Raw genomic sequence first — 16,839 nt, 5'->3', positions numbered from 1 at the left:
CTCTTCTGAGAGCCACCTCCCTTGTCCAAATCACACAGGGAGTGAGCATGAGCTGGTGGCTACCACAGAAACCTGGGGACAAGGACACTGCAGACTCACCTCCTGAGTCACTGCACCTGGTGAGACACCCTGCTGTCATTTCCCGTAACTCAGCCTCCCTCACCCACAAGTCAGGGTGCTGAGGGCAGGGAGGCTGAGCTCACCAAGGGCCTGGCAAGGTGTGAGACACCCAAGGAAGCATGAGAGAGCTTCAAGCCACTCAAAAGCCAGGACTGTCAATCCTCTGCTCAAAGCAGGTCTGTGCCTTTGAATCAGATTTCTCTGATTCTAAAGTCCTTCTGAGAAAATCCAGCCCAAAGGACCAGGCACATTCACCTGGGAAGTGGCAGTGTCATTCTGACTCCATAAACCTCCAACTCAGCCTGGCCTCTCCTGAGTGTGTCAGCTCATCCCTGGGCTTCAGGAAGAGTCAAACCCAGAGCTGTCCTAAAGCCATTTCTTTACCTCTGGAGCTGGTGAGTGAGCAGAGCTGGCTGGTTTTCACATGGAGCTTGCAAGGGTGGAGATGGCTGGGGAGGCCGGATACAGTCCTGAACCAGGCACCACAAGAAAACAAGAAGTGTTTGCAGTCAATGTCTCAGTCAGTAAATTTAGAAACACTGCTGGGTGAAGCAGGACATATCCAGATTCACTGAGTGTCAGTCCCTGACTGCAGCCCTGGCTGCCACAGCTACCACAGCAGCTGTGCAAACATCTCTGCTGAAATCCTTCAGCCTTCCCGCTACAGCAAGCCCAGCAAACGCCCCTCCCTCAATCCCCCCGGGACCTGCTCACGAGTTGTGTCTGCAGCAACACAGGAAAACAGAGCTGAGCCTTCAGCAGCTCTGGCTCGGGCTGCACTACCTGAATCTGCTGATGAAGGATCTGGTGGTGCTGCTCCTGCTGGTACAACATGTGCTGCTGCTGCGTCTTCTCCAGCGTCCTCTCATCCATGTGCCCACCATACATCTTCTGGAGCTGCTCACACTCCTGCAAGGAATCCAGCACGTCCCAAAAATGACCTTCTGGTGCACAGTACCCTGCTGTGTGGGAATGGCACGCTCTGCAGCCCACCCCTCTGAGAAAAGCTGGCAAAGCAAGCCTAATCCATTCCCTCTGACAGAATCAGGTGTGCAGGGACGTGGCAAAAAGCCAGGAAAGCAACGGGTGCACGTGACACTGAGCTGGCACTGCTGTGTTCCCTTAATGCAGGCAGCAAGCTCTGGGAACGACACTTCAAGGTGAGGAGAGCATCTCATTTGTGCCATTGCTGCAAGAGGAAAGGCCTGTCCTGGGGCCAAATCCTGCTCCAGCCATTGGCAAGCTGTGTCTGGCTGTGCAGGGAATATCCCACAACACACTCAGGAGCTGCCCTTTCCTGGGACACCCTGGAACAGCCCCAAACTGCTGCCAGAGGAAATGTGGGAGAGCAGGAGCTGCTGTCTGACAGTGCTGGTGGGACAGGCAGGACACCCATGGGTGGGCACAGCATGATGGTTCTCCCCAGAAAAGAGGGGGCAGGAATGCCCCCAGGTGCCCAACTGCAGGTGAACAGCTCATACATCCAGAGGACACCCAGTGTTTGCTGCAGTCATACAGGGCAGGAACAGCCCCAGCGTGTGAAGATTCCTCTTTTGCCTCCTGAATCAGCAAGACCGAGGCAGTAAGAATTCCTTGTGGAGGCTGTTTTGAGGGCCCCCAGCCCCCTCTCACCTGCTGAAGCTGTTTGATGCTGCTGTTATTGCCCATCTTCTCCAGGTGGGCTTTGAAAGCCTGGATGCTGGCGGCCCCGTCGGAGAAGCGCCGCACCGGGGAGAAGCGCTCGGTGGGGAGGTGCAGAGTGTTGGAGTCCTTGTAAATAGAACTGAACACAGGGGGAAGGGGTTAGAGACATGACACCAGCCAAAACACAAACTGCAGCACAGGCTTTCCATTTCCACCAGCCTCCCAGCTGCCTGGGTGCTCCACACTGGGCAATCAGAATGGGCACATCTGAACCAAGCTGTGCCCAAGGCACCTCAAGCACTTCCCCTTCTCAATGAGGTTTCTTTGCCATCAGAGGGAGCCAGATTTTTTTCAGGAGCTGTTTTCTCCCGAAGCTGGGGCTCCTCATTATCACTGAGCTCCTGCCCTGCCATCAGGTGCCATCTGTGTTATCAGGAGCAGAGATAACCTGGCAGACACTCAGCACAACGTGCCTCACAATAAACAACGGGGGCTCTGCCTGCCCTCATGGCTTCCGGGCAAGTGCTATCTCTGGAACCCGATTTCTGTGCAAATCACAGAAACACAGAATGGTTTGGGCTGGGAGGGACACCTTCCACTAGCCCAGGTTGCTCCAAGTCCTGTCCAACCCGGCCCTCCAGGGATGGGGCAGCCACAGCTTCTCTGGGCACCCTGTGCCAGGGCCTCCCCACCTCGCAGGGAGGATTTTCTCCCATCACTAGAGGTTTTCTTTTGTAAAGATTCTGCAGATGCCATCTCCAGAACCCAGCAAGCAGCATTTAATGCACAGGCTCCAGCAGCAGCCTTTGTGTGTGAGAAGGTCATGGAGACATGGTCTTTACAGCACCTCTGACACCAAACGCAGCAGGAGCCTGCCTGGCTGCAGCTGGAGTGGTCCAGAGGTCACTCTGAGGGCCTGTTCCAGCTCCTCTTGTCACAAGGTGACTGATGCTGCACCACTTCCAGCAGGGTGGGTTCTGTTTTGTCCCTGTCTCTGCCTTGGGAGGACACAGTTCAGCTTCCTTCCAAGGAAAGAGCCGTGCTCCTGCCTTTTGAAGCCATCCCATCCATTATCCTGATCCATTTGTTCTCCTGTTGCATTGGTGGAAAGCAGAAGCTACAGATAAAATCATGCTGAGTTTTTGAAACCCGTGTGGGCAAGGCAGAACAGCTGCACTTCCCTGTACAGCTGGACTTCAATTCTGCTTTCAGACATTTAACGTGACAAATAAGAACACACATAAGATGGCTTAAAATAGGTTAAGGGCTAAAATAAAACCCACCTGCCGTTCAATAATGTGGTTTATTTACACAATGACTGCTAATTCCTGTGCCAGGTATGTAATGAACTCACTGTGGAACACTGTGTTTAGACCGTGGTCAGATGAAATTTCTGTGATTTCACAGGAAAAACACAGGACAGGCTCACAGCACGTTACAACACCAAGAGTGGAAGGAGCAGATACCACCCTGCTCATGATGCAACAGCTTCAGGACTCCAGAGCCAAGAGCCAGAGGTGACACCAACGTTATTTACAGGGTAAGTGTGTTTAAAGTCTTGTAAAAATTCCGTTCCTGCTGTGCGTGAGGGACTTGGCTTACCTTTAGGATTTGCAGCAATCCTGAAAGCAGGACACAGCACATTCTGCTTGTTTTGCACGCTGCACTCCTCTTCCTATCAAGCTGTGGCCCTAGAAATGTTTCCCCTCTGCTCTTCCCATCCCCCAGGCACCTCTGAAGAGTAACTTGAGGGCAGAGAGGTGCTTATCTTGGCTTTCCAGCTCCAGCGTGGCACTAGCACTGTCTCAGTCTGCTCAGAGTTCACCTGTCCCTGCTGATTACATCAGTGCTCAGCTCAGCAGGTCTCTGGCTCCAATAAAAAGGGCTTTGTCAAGCCTGCCACTGTGAGCTGCCTGAGGGGCTGAACAGCAGCACCAGCCTGGCCTGGCAGCCACTGCTTTCCCAAGAGGCAGCAAACCCCAGTGTGCAGCTGGTTTGCTCCTAGCACTGAGGTGTCAGAGCATTTTCAAGCATTTTTAGAAGGGTTTTTTTTTTTGTTCAGAGGAATTTAAGCTCCCTCTGTGGCATTAGCATCTCCGGTTGGCTGCTGTGACGAGGGCTCTGTCACATTAACGCCTCACCAGGACTGTCCCTCCCACACATCCTGAGTGTATTTAGATCTAATTCAAAAGTTCCCTCTTTCCCAAACACTGTGATTGGTTTTCTTTCCTTCCCCACCCAGATTCCTTTTCTCACATCATTCCCATCAAGGGTTCAGGTGAGAAATGAAATTACTCTCGAGGAGCTTTGCACAGAGACTTTGCAGTCAGAACACACAACTCTGGTGCAGAACAGTGAGGGTTTTAAGCTCTGCTGTGGATGACTCTTGGTGCAATCTTTTGCCTGCATCTGCCTCCAAAAACGTTCTGTAGCAAATGTGCTACTTCGATGCCTACCATTACACAGGGAAAAGCTTTCCTCTAAAAAAAAAAAAAGCTTATTCCCAATATTTCTGTGATGGCAGCCATTGCAGCAATCACTTCCAGCCACAAAAGCGGGACTGGAGGGAAGAGCCAGCTGGTTCCTGCTGGTCCCTGCAGGCAGGGGGTCAGACACCCTCTGCTCTGTGGGTCTGCTCTTTGTCCCTGCTCCTCCTCCTCCTCCTCCTCACCCCTCCCTGCCAGCGGGATGTCCTCAGTGCTCCGTTCCAGGGCCACCTGGGCAGGGTTCCTGAGCAAGCTGCCCGGCCGGCCGGTGCCGTTACTCACCGGTGCTGGTCGGGTCCCAGGTGTGGAGCCCAAGCCCGGGGTCGGAAGGACTGCTGTCCTAGCTGCCTCTGCAAGTCTGGAGGGATTTCAGCTGTAGGGTTGGTCATGGCCAGAGTGTGCCTTTTTGACCTATTTGCCAAGTATCTGCAACAAGCAGGAGCACATTTTATAAGAGACTGATGGGAGTACTCCGAAAACAGGGAGTGTTAGATAACCCAGAGAACACGGGAAGGAAGAAGCTTGTGCAGTGCTCAGAACGTACCATGGACATGCTGCCCATGCCCGTCACAGCACTGGCTCCCCAGTGCTTTGGGGACAAATGTAGCTGCAGCTGCTGCTGCTCCACTGCCAGCCTTGGAAGGAAAGAGGAGCCGTTTGCTCTTCCCAGCAGGAAAGCCACGTTTCACCTCAAGGGGAATGCTGGTATGTCCCTTTGGGAATACCCACCTGCCCTCAGCGGGCATTCACTGCAGCAGAGCAGGTCTGGCCCTGTGCCCCAGCCCGGGCAGAGGTAACCCAGCGGGAGCTGGGCACAGAGCAGAGCTGCTGCTCTGCCCGGGAGCCTCGGCTCCTCAGAGCCACCCTGGGCCACCCTGGCTCCGGCCACCAGCAGCGGCCACCTTGTCCCAGCAGGGGAAGGCTGCCCGAGGAGCTTGAGGAAGGGCTGGGCTGAGGCAGGCTGTGCCAGCCCGGTCCAAGTGCGCCATCTAGTCCCTGCTCAAAGTCGGGAATGGCCCGGGATGCGCAGGGAACGGGAACCGAGCAGCTCCCTCCGGAGCCACCAGCACCAGGGCTGGGCTTGCCTCCCACGCCTGAGCTGGGAGGTGACAGCTTAAACAAAAGCCTGCTGTGCACTGGAGAAGAGCTGCGGGTCTCCTGCAAAGCCCCCAAGGATCGGGGAGGAGGAACTCGGAGCCTCTGCTCCGGCAAGGATGTGAGGAAGGGCCAGGCAGTGCTGAGAGCTGCTGCCTGCCTGCTGCTCCTGGCACGGCTGAGCTGGCAGAGAGGGGCTGAAGCCCCTGCCCAGGGCTGGCACTGCACCAGGCTGTGCCTGCTCAAGGCCGCTGGGATGAGCTGAACCCTTTGTGCCCTGTGAACACAAATAGCAACGAGGCAGCTCCAGTAACCAGGCCAGGCACCGCTCGGGCACTGACACCTGCAAGGCCTCACCTCTGCTCTTTTACCCAGCTACTGCCCCCGGGAAGCAGAAAGAGCAGCAAGCAGCACAGACTTGCCCAAACCCAGCCTCTGTTTGCTGCTGAAGCCACTTAAGCAGAAGCAGCAGGTTAACAGTGCCGTGCTGCCCCGCCAAAGCCCGTGCCATTAGCTGTTTAAGAATCATTTGATGTAGACAGGGAAAGGTTCCCAAAGAGCTTTACTGTTGTGGTTTGCTAAGATCATTTTATTTCAGCCCTCCAGGGAACAATCCAATCACGAGCTCTAAGAGCGTTTTGGGTGGAAGAAAGTTTCCCAAAGCTCAGAGGAGATGTGACTGCTCCCTGGAACAGAGAGAAGACTGTGCTCTGCTTTCAAGGTCAGATTAAGGAGGGCAAAAGCTGCTCACTGGTGGCTGCAAACAGAGTATTTGGGGCAGTGTCCTGAGAAGCTAAATATTTGCATCTGTCCCTGATGTTAATGCTATTTACCCTTCTCCTCTGATGACTACTGACATGTTGCAACACAAAGGGGTGGGGAACAAGTTAACACACAACCTGGATGGTGCTTTTTCAAGGCCATCTGGTGGAAGAAGAGCATGTGCTGTGAAAGAACTTAGGGCAGCACTGTCGAGAGCAGTGAAGTGACCTCTGAGTCCAAGGGGACTTGGTTCTCAGTGGGATTTGAACATTTCAGTGCCTTGCAAAACACTGCAGAGGGGTTTCAAAATGTTTCCAGCTGAGCTAATGCTTTAAAGGCTCAGCTAAAACCTTCAGGTTTAGAATAGTGAAAATCTGCCCAGGTAAGATGTCCAGGCATGCCCTTGCCAAGAATGAGATTTATGTTTGCACAGCCAAGAAGACCACCTGCTGTCTGAGGTGCTGTCAGAGGACATTACTGGCCCTATATTAGAACTGTTAATGGCTGTTGGAGCTATTATTGAGGCTACAAGTTGACTTTCCAGGCTGAGGTATGCAAAGGGAGTCTCAGTGCACAGCCTGTCACTGCTCACACCCACTGTTCCCTGGGAGCACTGAGAGGAGCACAGCTGGCCAAGGCTCTGGAGCATGATCTGCACCCACCCCAGTGTCACCCTGCCTGCAACAACCCCCAGCCTGAACCCTCGTGAGCCCCTGAGGAGCCACTCCCTTACCCAGGTGATGACCTGTACAAAGGGGGATCCAGAAAGCTCTTCCAATCTGAGGTAAGAAGCAGGAGCACCCACCACACGTAGTGCCCAGCTGGTTAGCAGAGAGGAAACTATGCAAAAGCTCCTAAGAAAATGTTAGCAAGGCCATGGTTAGTGTGTTGATGGACTGAGAAAGTACAAGCACATTCTACCCACTTCCTACAATGTGTTTAGAGCAGACACAGAGAACAGAAGTTCCCAGCCTGAGAGCTAATAATGCTTCCCTTATTGGAGCAGACTATTTTAAGGCCTGATGCTATAATTAGCAGCTAGAGGTACCCGTAATTCCAGCAAGCTCACTTTGTTTGAGGCATCAGAGTTGGATGTTTACTGCATGTCTTGATACAAAAGCTGCTGCACTGGCACCCAAGGCCACAGAGGAGATTCTCCCACCTCCAGCACCCAGCAGGGAGGGGAATCCCTCGGCACTCACTTGGCAGGTTAGTGTGGATTGCATGCTGGTGCACACTAAGCAAAGGAATTTAGCAGTTTCAAGAGTTTTCTGGAGAACCTACTGCTCAATCAGCTACCCATTTCAGGGGAATCCAGCTTTGCAAGCACCTAGAAGTGCCAGAGGAGCAACTGCCTACAGTAATCAGCACCCAGAGGAACAGGAGAAGTGTTGAGCCTTCGCTGTAAAATCACCAGTGGTGCCCTGAAGAGGTGGCTGTGTTTGAATCAGCTCTGGAACAGGCAAGGTGAGCCTTGTGGAGGTAGGAAGGGCAAATGTTAACAGTGGGAGTTACCTCTGCACAGCTTCCTGGTCCGGCTCCCCATCGGAGCTCTCCTCGTCCACAGGGGTGACAGCTGGCACAGCCTGTGGAGAGACAAGCCACGGCTCAGGGGACACCCAGCACAGTCCCCTCCATGCAGGGGACACCTGATCTTCCCAAACAAGCTTCCACAGGGGTGTGTGCTGGCTCCTCTGCAGCACCGAGGAAACCTGGCCAAGAACCCCTTCCAACATTCCTTCCCCAGTCCAAGTGCCTGGGCAGGGCTGCTGCTACTTGGGGAATTCATTGATACAGATGCAGCCAGGGAGCGGGAACGCGCCTGAGATGGACACTTGGGTTTTCTCCATGGGATCAGCGAAGGGCAAAAGCAACCATTAAAAAGTGCACAAACACCTTCAGCTCCAGAGAGGAGCACACAGCCCCACCTGCCTCCTCCAGGAGAGCACGGCAGTGCTGCAAGGGGAGCAGGAGCACCTTGGGCAGCGAGCAGGCACATCCCTGCAGCGCCGGGCCTGCCGTGACCTGGCCACAGCAGCCTCTGCCTGCACGAGGGGACATTTTCAGCTCTGTGCCTTCCCTGTGCTACTCACTGGCGTCATGGTGACGAGTGGTGAGGGGCCCCGGGGCCGCTTGAGCAGCTGCTGTGCGTGCAGCTGGATGTTGGCCCCGCCGTCGGACGCGCGCCGGCCCAGCGGGCCCATCCCGTTCAGCAGCTGCAGCGTGGGGGGCTGCAGCAGGGACTGCTCCTGCAACACACACACAGCGCTGTCACCCACCCTGCCACAGCCCCAGGGCACACAGCAGGACAGGACAAGCCCTCTGGGCTTCAGGGATGTCACCAGCATCTCGAGGGATGTGGGGCAGGGGCAGGCAGTGTCAGTGCATGAGCAGGGTTTAACTCTGCAGCTCCCTGCACGCTGCTTTAGCTGCCAGGCAGGCTGCAACCTGCAGCTCAAAGCCAGGCAGCACAGTCCTGTTTCTCCCCAGCCCATTTATTCATTTCATACTGCACTGCTCTTTCATTCTTCGGCTTTTTCACAGAATCACAGAATGGTTTGGCTTGGAAAGGACCTTAAAGATCATCTCATTCCAACCCACTGCCATGGGCAGGGACACCTTCCACTATCCCAGGCTGCTCAGAGCTCCATCCAGCCTGGCCTTGGACACTTCCAGGGATGGGGTATCTGCAGCTTTTCTGGGCAACCTGTTCCAGTGCCTCACCACTCTCACAATAAAGAATATTTTCCTAGTATTTGATCTAAACCTACTTGGAATCATACATAAAGAGGGTAATTCTTGAGGCTTATGCAGTCCAAGGAGTGACAAACAGAGGGAGCACAAACACCCTCCCACCTGGCAGGGCACAGAGCACAGCAGGGATCATGGGCAGTACCTTGTACTCCAGCTGCCCTGTGGGCTGCAGGTTCTGCCTGGGCAGCACACTGTGCATGAAGTTCACATTCGGGGTCACCTGCAGGAACGGAGCCTGAGGAGTGACACGGGGGAAGCCAGGCAGGAGCTTCTGCAGGTCTTCCATGACTTCCGTCCTGTACAGCCACATTTGGAGAAGGGAATTAGCCATGATGTGAGGAAACCCCTCACACCCCGCTTCCCTTCACAAAAAGCTTCTTACTGCTCTGGAAAATGGTCACACAGAGCAGCCAAGCCACTCTTTGGTTTTATTTGTCCCTTTTTTCCCCTCCATGTTGAGATTTGGCAGAATTAGCTCTTGGGCATTAACCTCAATGGCATTTATCACAAAAACTTCACCTTGGACATGACAGCAGTGCAGCTCAGATGAGACACCTGCCTTGACCAAAGCACAGCTTACCCAGAACTGATCAGGAAGGGCAGGAGGAAAGTACCTCATCCCCATCTAAAATAGTGACCAAGCTGTGCAGGGGGACTGGCAGCTTTAAAGGAACACCCAGGAGGCCCAAAGTCACGTGCTGGGGTGAATGTGCAGGCTGGAGTGCAGAACTCACCGTGGGTCAGCCACTCCCACTGTGTGCCTCCTCATGGAGAGGTAGCGGACCAGAGCCTCGGGGGATGGCTCCTCCCCTTCATCACTGTCCAAGTTCATTGTTCCATCAGTCTGGGCAGGACAAACATGGGAGATGTTGAAATGCAACATGAGGATCAAAGGAAAGGCTTCGATGTGAGCCAGAAAAAGAGCTTTGCAGGGCTTATGGGGATGTGCCTCACCTCCACAATTTGGTTCTCAGGGTTGATGAGCTGGACTTGGGGCACGTTGATGTTCATGGTGTTGCCTGTCTGTTCTGTCTGCTGAGTGGAGAGATCAGGGTCAGAAGACACAAACACAGCATTGCCTTACAAACACTGCTGGATTAACACCAGCCCTAAGCACCTGGAACAGGGAGGTGACCCTGGAGCCAGTGAAGAGCTGCTTATTCTCAAGAGGTTGCCTCTTTTAGCCCCCTTCCTTCTGTTCAGGCAGGGTCAGCATCTCTTCTGCTTCCCTTATGGCCTGCCTCTCCCAGAGCAAGTGCTCATTGCTCCATCAGCAGCACAGGCGGGGAGGAAGCATCACACAGCAGCCCTGGGCTGGGAACTCCAGCTCCCAATAACTGCCTCAGCTCCTTTCCCTCTGTCACTATGGGAGCAGGAGACTGTCTGAAGGATGTTCAGCCAATGCACAAACTATTCCTAACTCAGGATTAGGGCACCCTAAGCCCCCACCAAACTCTCAGACCGGGAACATTTGACACCCAGCCAAGGTGTGGGCTCCCCTGAGCAAGTCTGGGTTTAGCAGGTAAGGGACTGGCTGGCCTCGCAGGGCTGGAGGAGCCCTGGCACAGGGGAGGCACCTGGATGTTGGCCGAGGTGGGGAAGGTGATGGCGCGGGGGATGCTGGGCGAGGGCGCGATGCGCAGGTTCTTGTGCCGCTTGAGGCGGTCGCAGAGCAGGCTGTAGATCGCGCTGTAGTGATCGTACGCGTCGGCTCGCAGCGACTGCAAGGCACAGCACAGCGGTCACCCTCTCTCGGGCAGTGGTAAAACACATTTTATACTGTGTGGGGCTGCTCAGCTGCCACCAAACACAGCCATTTATCACCAAGAGGAGCAGGCAGGATATGCCAGGCCTCACCTGCACCGTGCGCTCCTTGTCCAGCCCCATGTCCGCCATGGCCAGCAGCACGTCCTCGTTCAGCGGCTCCAGCTGCCTCTCGGTCTTCAGGTGCTGACACTCTGCTATCAGCTGTGAGGGCACAGGCACACAGTCAGAGCTGACATTCCCAAAGGCACACTGATGAGTCACAGCGCTCCCAAGAGCCCAAGCACCGGGCTCTGGCTGCAGCTGGCGTGAGGTCTGATGGCAACCGATCCAAATCCACTGCCCCAAGCTCCCAGTGCCACAGGGGAAGATAAAAAAAGTACATAGATAAGGAGTGATGTGGAAAGCAAGGCCAGGAGACAGAGAAAAGGGAAAGGCCACGCCTGGGAATGAGTGTTCCCAAAGAGCAGAACCAACACTGCAGCACCACGTGCCCGGAGCCCGTTTGAGTCACTGAGCAGACCCTGCTCGCTGCTGCTCACCCTGTCAAACTCTGCATCAGCCTCCCCCAGCTTCATCCACTTGTGTTTGCAGATCTGCTCCATGGAGAGCCTCTTGCTCGGGTCCAGCACCAGCATGTGGCGGATCAGGTGTTCACACTCTGCCAGGGAAGAGAGGCCGGGTCACCCATGGGGAGGGACATGGCTGCTGCAGTGTTCCCTTTCCAAGCTCCCCTCTGTGGAGTCACCTCACAGAAATACTGCTTCTCCTTGCACTTCACACTTGCTGGTCCCCATCGTGCCTCACTGCCGCAGACATTGACTCCCCTGTGCCAGGAAGGAGAGAAGCCACCCTGGCTACACAGAGCCCTGTCACCCTGTCCCCCCCATCCTGATGTGAGTGGATTTTGGAGGTTGAGAGCAAAGGACCCTTAGAATGTTCTCCGGTCCACAGCTGTGCCATCATATTACACCTGTGCTGTCACCAAGAGGGACTGCTGAGGCTCTCCTGCTTAGGCTGGGATCTAAGTTTGCTTTGAAAGCTCCATATTTTAGCAGAATTTTCTGCATGGAGAGAACCTCTTCCCCAGATAAGACAGCAAGCAAGGAAGTCTTCAGCTAGGAAACTCCACGCAGAATGGTTCCTTAACCTGACAGCAGGCAACCAAGTACCTCCACGTGACTCTTTGTTAAGCTGATTTTAAATGAAAATTAATCACACTTTCCACACCCAAGATTTATTATCAAAGTGTTTTTTGCAGCAGCAGGACACAAACGCCCATCTCTGACGGGGCTGTTGCTGTGAATTCATGCCCCACAACGCAGTAAAAAGCCGAACCTGAGGGAGGTGCAGTGACGAGCCCCTTACCTGTGGACATGAAGAAGGGGATGCGGAACTTGCCGCTGAGCACCCGCGCGCGCAGGTTCTGCAGCGTGCTCCCGTCGAAGGGCAGCGCCCCGCACACCAGCACGTACAGCACCACGCCGAGGCTCTGCACCAAACAAACCCCGTCAGCGGCACCACACTGAATGAGAACCCATCCCTGGGCAAGGCATGCTTCTGGCACCTCCCCACGGGGAAAATACAGGATGGAGTAGCCAGAATGCAGCTCTGGAAATGTTCCTTTGGAAAACGCTTTTTGCTGTGTCAGGGCTTTTCTCCAAGACATGTACTGAGCACTCAGGAAGCAAAGCCAAACAAACACAGCAAAAATCAGATCAAAGTCAGAGAGGAAGAGGCTCATCACATACCCAAATATCAACCTTTGGCCCATCGTACTCCTTGCCTTCAAAGAGCTCTGGAGCAGCATAGGGAGGACTCCCACACCAGGTTTTAAGGAGCTGGCCAGGGGTGAAGATGTTGCTGAACCCAAAATCTGAAAGAACAAAGAGAACCGATGAGAGGAATGTGATTCACTCCAACTGTCCTGAACAAATGGTATTTCAGTGACTTGCTGAGGCTGGTAAGGTCACGTACCATCCTGTAATGGGTAACTGGTACACAGACACTGGAAATGGAATCACTGAGGTTAGAAAAGACCTCCAGGGTCACTGAGTCCAACCTGTGCCTGATCCCCACCTTGTCACCAGCCCACAGCACTGAGTACCATGTCCAGTCTTTCCTTGGACACCTCCAGGGGTGGTGACTCCAAACCTCCCTGGTGCCCTGAGCTCTGGGCAGTGCCAGCAAGGACAGAGTGCAAAGGGAAAAAGACTGGGAGTTCTGATTCTTCCAGAAAGCACTACAGGGTTATGGTGGGCAGCTCTACCAACAGTCAAATCCTTCACCAAGAGCAAATAACAAATCCTGATAGAGAAAGGTCTTCACCTCGTAGGCAGCCAACCATCAGTTTATGTGGGCACTAATGGCATTCTCTGTTAATTAATCTGCCTCCCCCTGGCTCACAGCTGGGACCTGCACTGCAAAGGGCAAGGAAACCAGTCTCGATCCAAGAGAAGGGAGCTGGTTCTTGTTAAAAAAAAGAAGTTTCCTTCCTTTTTTTCTTAATTGAATTGAAGCAATCACAGTCACAGAGAGGAGTTCTGAGGTGTCCACATGTTTTCTCTAACACGTTCAAGATTACCCAATATTACCAGCTAGTTACCAATTAACTACCAGTTCCACACGGAATTCCAAGTGAGGAGCAGCAGTGATGCCAACAGTTCTGTGCCAGAGGCAGGCAAATCCCACCAGCACTCCCCAGAATGCACTAACTGCTGAGTCCGTGCTCCCTCTTGCTGTTCTCCTTACAGGATTTTCCATGACCTAATTTCAGGTGACTCCTCTCCTCCTTTGCACAGCGTCTGCAGAACGCAGCAGCCCACCTGGCACCGCTCCGGCCAGCTCAGCTCCAGGGGGACACAGCCAAATCCCTTCTCCCTGTCCCTTTGCAGGGAGGAAATTCTCACTGTGGAGATGATTTATGCACATGGAGAATACCTAATGCAGCCTGCTCCTGTGGAAACACCTGGAGTGCACACCAGACTGCTCCAAGCCCAGCTCCAAACAGAGCAGAGATGGTAAATGCTCTTTAAAGGCGCTGTGGAATCAAAACAAGGCACTTACACGCCCATTGGGTTTTTACTGTTGGCAGTGAAGCCATCTAAACCTCCAGTCAGCCATTGGAGGACAATTCCAGGGAAATAGCACACAGCTGCACAATTGTCTTTTCCACCTCTGCAAGCCTTTGAGCTGCTGTCTCACGTTCAAGGCAGGATGTGTAACAAGCGCCTGAGTTATGGCCACCGGAGCCAGCAATAAACGCTGCAGCACTGGATGCATTTCCCAACACACAGCATTTGTATCAGGTTTAGACATAAACTCCTTACGACTGTGGAATTTTGGCACTTCCCATATATTGAGCAAGTTATCCTAGTTTAGTTACTTTATTTGTCTCTGTAAGTACACGAGCGGGCCTTGGGGAACCACCTGGATTTCCCAAGGAGTGCACAGCCAGGAGCAGCTCCAGCCCTGCTCAGGTGAGAGGCCCGAGGTGCTCCCCACTCTGCTGCACAGGTCACAGCGAGTGCCAGGAGCAGGGGCAGGGCTGTGCCATTCCAGGTCCGTGCCATTCCAGGGCTGTGCCATGCCAGCTGGCAGCACCGCAGCCTCGGAACAGACACGCAACAGCTGCCTCCTGCAGCCTCCTCTGCTTCCTGCAGATTGGTCAGCTGGGAAACTTCACCCCTTCCCCATGGTGCTGAAATTCATCCAGGGATTCACAGCTCTTTTGGGCAGGGAGAGGAGGTGGGGAGAAGGGGAAATGCAGAGTCTGTCCTTAGGGAATGGGGCCAGCGGGTCCCAGAGCTGCCCTGGCTCAGGGTGAAGCCTCTCCCTGGGCAGGGGTGCTGCTGTGCCCAGGCCCTCCTGGGCTCAGGGCAGGCAGGCAGGCTGCTGGGCTCTGCAGGGAACTGGAGCCAGCAGATCCTGCACAGGGACACTGTTCCCAGGCTGCAAACAGCTTCCAGATCCCACCTGCGCTGCGGGACTGAGGTCAAGGCTGGGGAAAACAGCAGGGCTTTAAAAACCCAAGGAAAGTTCATGGGAGGACTTGAAAACCCCGGAGCAACTAAGCACAAAATCTAAACCAAACAAAAACACGAATTACAACTTAAATAAACTTTCTTAAAATCTATGGCCAAGGAGATGCATAAATCCAAATCCTCAGGGAGCAATCAGGTCACATTCCACAAACAGATGCAGAGGGAAAGAGGCATTTTTGAGCAGCAAGGTGAGTCACAATGATGTGATACAGGGAAAATATTTAAAACAAACATCCCTGCTACAAAACAGTGGGTCCAGTCCCTCAAGTTTCCTTGGAGCTGAGCTCAGGGAGTGGCTTCAGTCTCTGCCCAAGAGGGATTTGATCCTCAGGAGAGGAAGGAGCAGCTGACTCCTGCCGACGAATGCAAAGCGACGCATAGATCAGATTCCTCTCCGAAACCATCCCCAGCAAGGCTGGGCTGTTTAGCAATCATCAACTCCTGGCTGAACTCTCGGGCTGGGAGCACAGGGAACACAGTGCCAGCAGCTACTGACTCAGCCTCTGAGAAGGTACACTGGAGAAAAAGCATCCATGGGAAAAATGAGAGCGAGGGTCACGGCGTTGGGACCGCGCTGTTTACGGAAAAATAGCGAGGCAGCAATCAATCAATCAATCAATCAATCAATCAAAACCCAGCCCAAAGAGTGCCCACCACCAGTGAGAGCAGCAGCACTGCCCACCCCGGGAGCTGGCACCTGCCGAATGCCAGGGAAGGGATTTAAAGCTTCAAATGGATGTCAGGCAGAAAGTGCCAGAAAATCTGCACTGATCAGAGTCTGCAAGGCTCCAAAGTTTGAGTTAGACACAGTTAATGGGTTTGGCCCAATAAGTAAAGGTTCAGCTGGTTCTCCACCAGTGTGACTGCTGTGTGCATTTCTCTAGCATTTCTCCTGGGAGGTCTGCTGTGAAGCAGATCTGTTGCTATCACTTTTTTTTTTTTTCTCTTGAAACAATGGAAGAACTGGTGTCAAATTGTAATTGATGAGTTATAGGGAGAAAACTTAATACTTGGAAAATCCTATACCATAAATCAGCTTTTCCAGGCTACTTTTCAAAGCACTACAGATCTTCCTGCCAAGGCAAACACTGCCACCACCAGGGTGGGGACTATCTCCTGGAGTCATTCTGGGAGCACAGATTTGGAAGGAAAATAGTTTCCAACTCCTTCAGATAAAAAAAGGTTTCCACAATTTCCAGAGCTTCTCAGCCTGCTCATGTGGACATTTCTCCAGCAAATCCAGCTGAATTCCAGTTTCCACCTGGGTTAGTTTTTAACTTCTCGCTGTCTGCCAGGCACCCTCCCCCTCCACACAGAGCGGATTTTTCCCGTGAACACAAGATGGCCTCAAACCATTAGTGCAGCCTTTGCATGGAACACCAGAAAGTGCTGCTCAGAGACTTCCCCAGCAGCCTCTCCCCGAGCTCCAGAGCCCTTCCACTCCTTCTCCAAGGAGCTGCACTCCTGCTTCATCAGCAATGCCCCTGTCACTTATCTGCTGCTCCCAGGACAGTGAGGAGCAGGTTATCATCCCTGTGCCAAGGAGGACGTGGTTCACACTGTTAAGCACCAGAGGGAAGTCCATGAAGTCCTGCTCTCCTTCCTATTCCTTCCCCACTCCCTCCCCACAGATGGAGTGTGAGGGAAGCATAAGAAATTGCTGATGATTTTACCACAAACCGAGTGCTGAGCTCTAATCTAACACCTCAGGATGGTACACGAGAGAACAGCAACAATGAGCTAGACTGTTTCCTTTCTTCAAGATGCTATCTAGACAGAGGAGTATTTCCCACGTCCCAGAAGTAACATTGCTCAGAGTGAAGTTTTGTAGCCCTCAGCACTTAAAAAAAATCAAGTTACAAACCCTTGCAAAAGACAACAATCTCACCCAGAAGTGTCCTGGGAGAGGGAGCAACCAAGTGCTTTCTAAAGGTGCTCTGCTGTGCTCTAGGCTCTGGGAGAATGAAATGCTGAGTACAAGATCTACCACTTCCAAAGCCTGTGAAACGAGATGACCAGGGCAGGATCACAGAATGTTCTGAGTCGGAAAGGACCCATGAGGATTGAGTCCAGCTCTTAAATGTTAAATCTCGTTGGTTCAGTTGGTCACAATCCCACCAAGCCCAGTAAAGTCAAGCCTAGTCAGTGCCCCCCAGAGATGAGCCAAGGCT

The 16,839-nt window shown here is 53.4% G+C and overlaps 1 protein-coding gene across 4 annotated transcripts in view; it reads right to left on the bottom strand.

Annotated features, from left to right (window-relative positions):
* SIK3 (SIK family kinase 3) overlaps positions 1 to 16,839 on the bottom strand; it is a 70,122-nt gene that overhangs the window by 9,049 nt on the left and 44,234 nt on the right. Inside the window, exons 5-18 of one of the 4 annotated variants that reach the window (XM_036397616.2) lie at positions 12,377 to 12,501; positions 11,994 to 12,117; positions 11,168 to 11,286; positions 10,719 to 10,829; positions 10,439 to 10,582; positions 9,816 to 9,896; positions 9,596 to 9,705; positions 9,004 to 9,157; positions 8,201 to 8,356; positions 7,623 to 7,693; positions 4,533 to 4,676; positions 1,753 to 1,903; positions 904 to 1,029; positions 505 to 590 (exon numbers count right to left, since the gene is read on the bottom strand). In XM_036397616.2, the coding sequence (XP_036253509.1) occupies positions 505 to 590; positions 904 to 1,029; positions 1,753 to 1,903; positions 4,533 to 4,676; positions 7,623 to 7,693; positions 8,201 to 8,356; positions 9,004 to 9,157; positions 9,596 to 9,705; positions 9,816 to 9,896; positions 10,439 to 10,582; positions 10,719 to 10,829; positions 11,168 to 11,286; positions 11,994 to 12,117; positions 12,377 to 12,501 (1,702 nt within the window). The remainder of the gene's footprint in view (positions 1 to 504; positions 591 to 903; positions 1,030 to 1,752; positions 1,904 to 4,532; positions 4,677 to 7,622; positions 7,694 to 8,200; positions 8,357 to 9,003; positions 9,158 to 9,595; positions 9,706 to 9,815; positions 9,897 to 10,438; positions 10,583 to 10,718; positions 10,830 to 11,167; positions 11,287 to 11,993; positions 12,118 to 12,376; positions 12,502 to 16,839) is intronic. The other 3 variants (XM_036397618.2, XM_036397619.2, XM_054517063.1) reach the window with 3 other exon arrangements.

The sequence above is a fragment of the Molothrus ater genome, chromosome 22 (genome assembly GCF_012460135.2).
Source record: "Molothrus ater isolate BHLD 08-10-18 breed brown headed cowbird chromosome 22, BPBGC_Mater_1.1, whole genome shotgun sequence".
NCBI classification, from domain to species: domain Eukaryota; kingdom Metazoa; phylum Chordata; class Aves; order Passeriformes; family Icteridae; genus Molothrus; species Molothrus ater.
The sequence above is the reverse complement of the archived record's forward strand: the minus strand, read 5'-3'. Positions and strand labels throughout refer to the sequence as shown.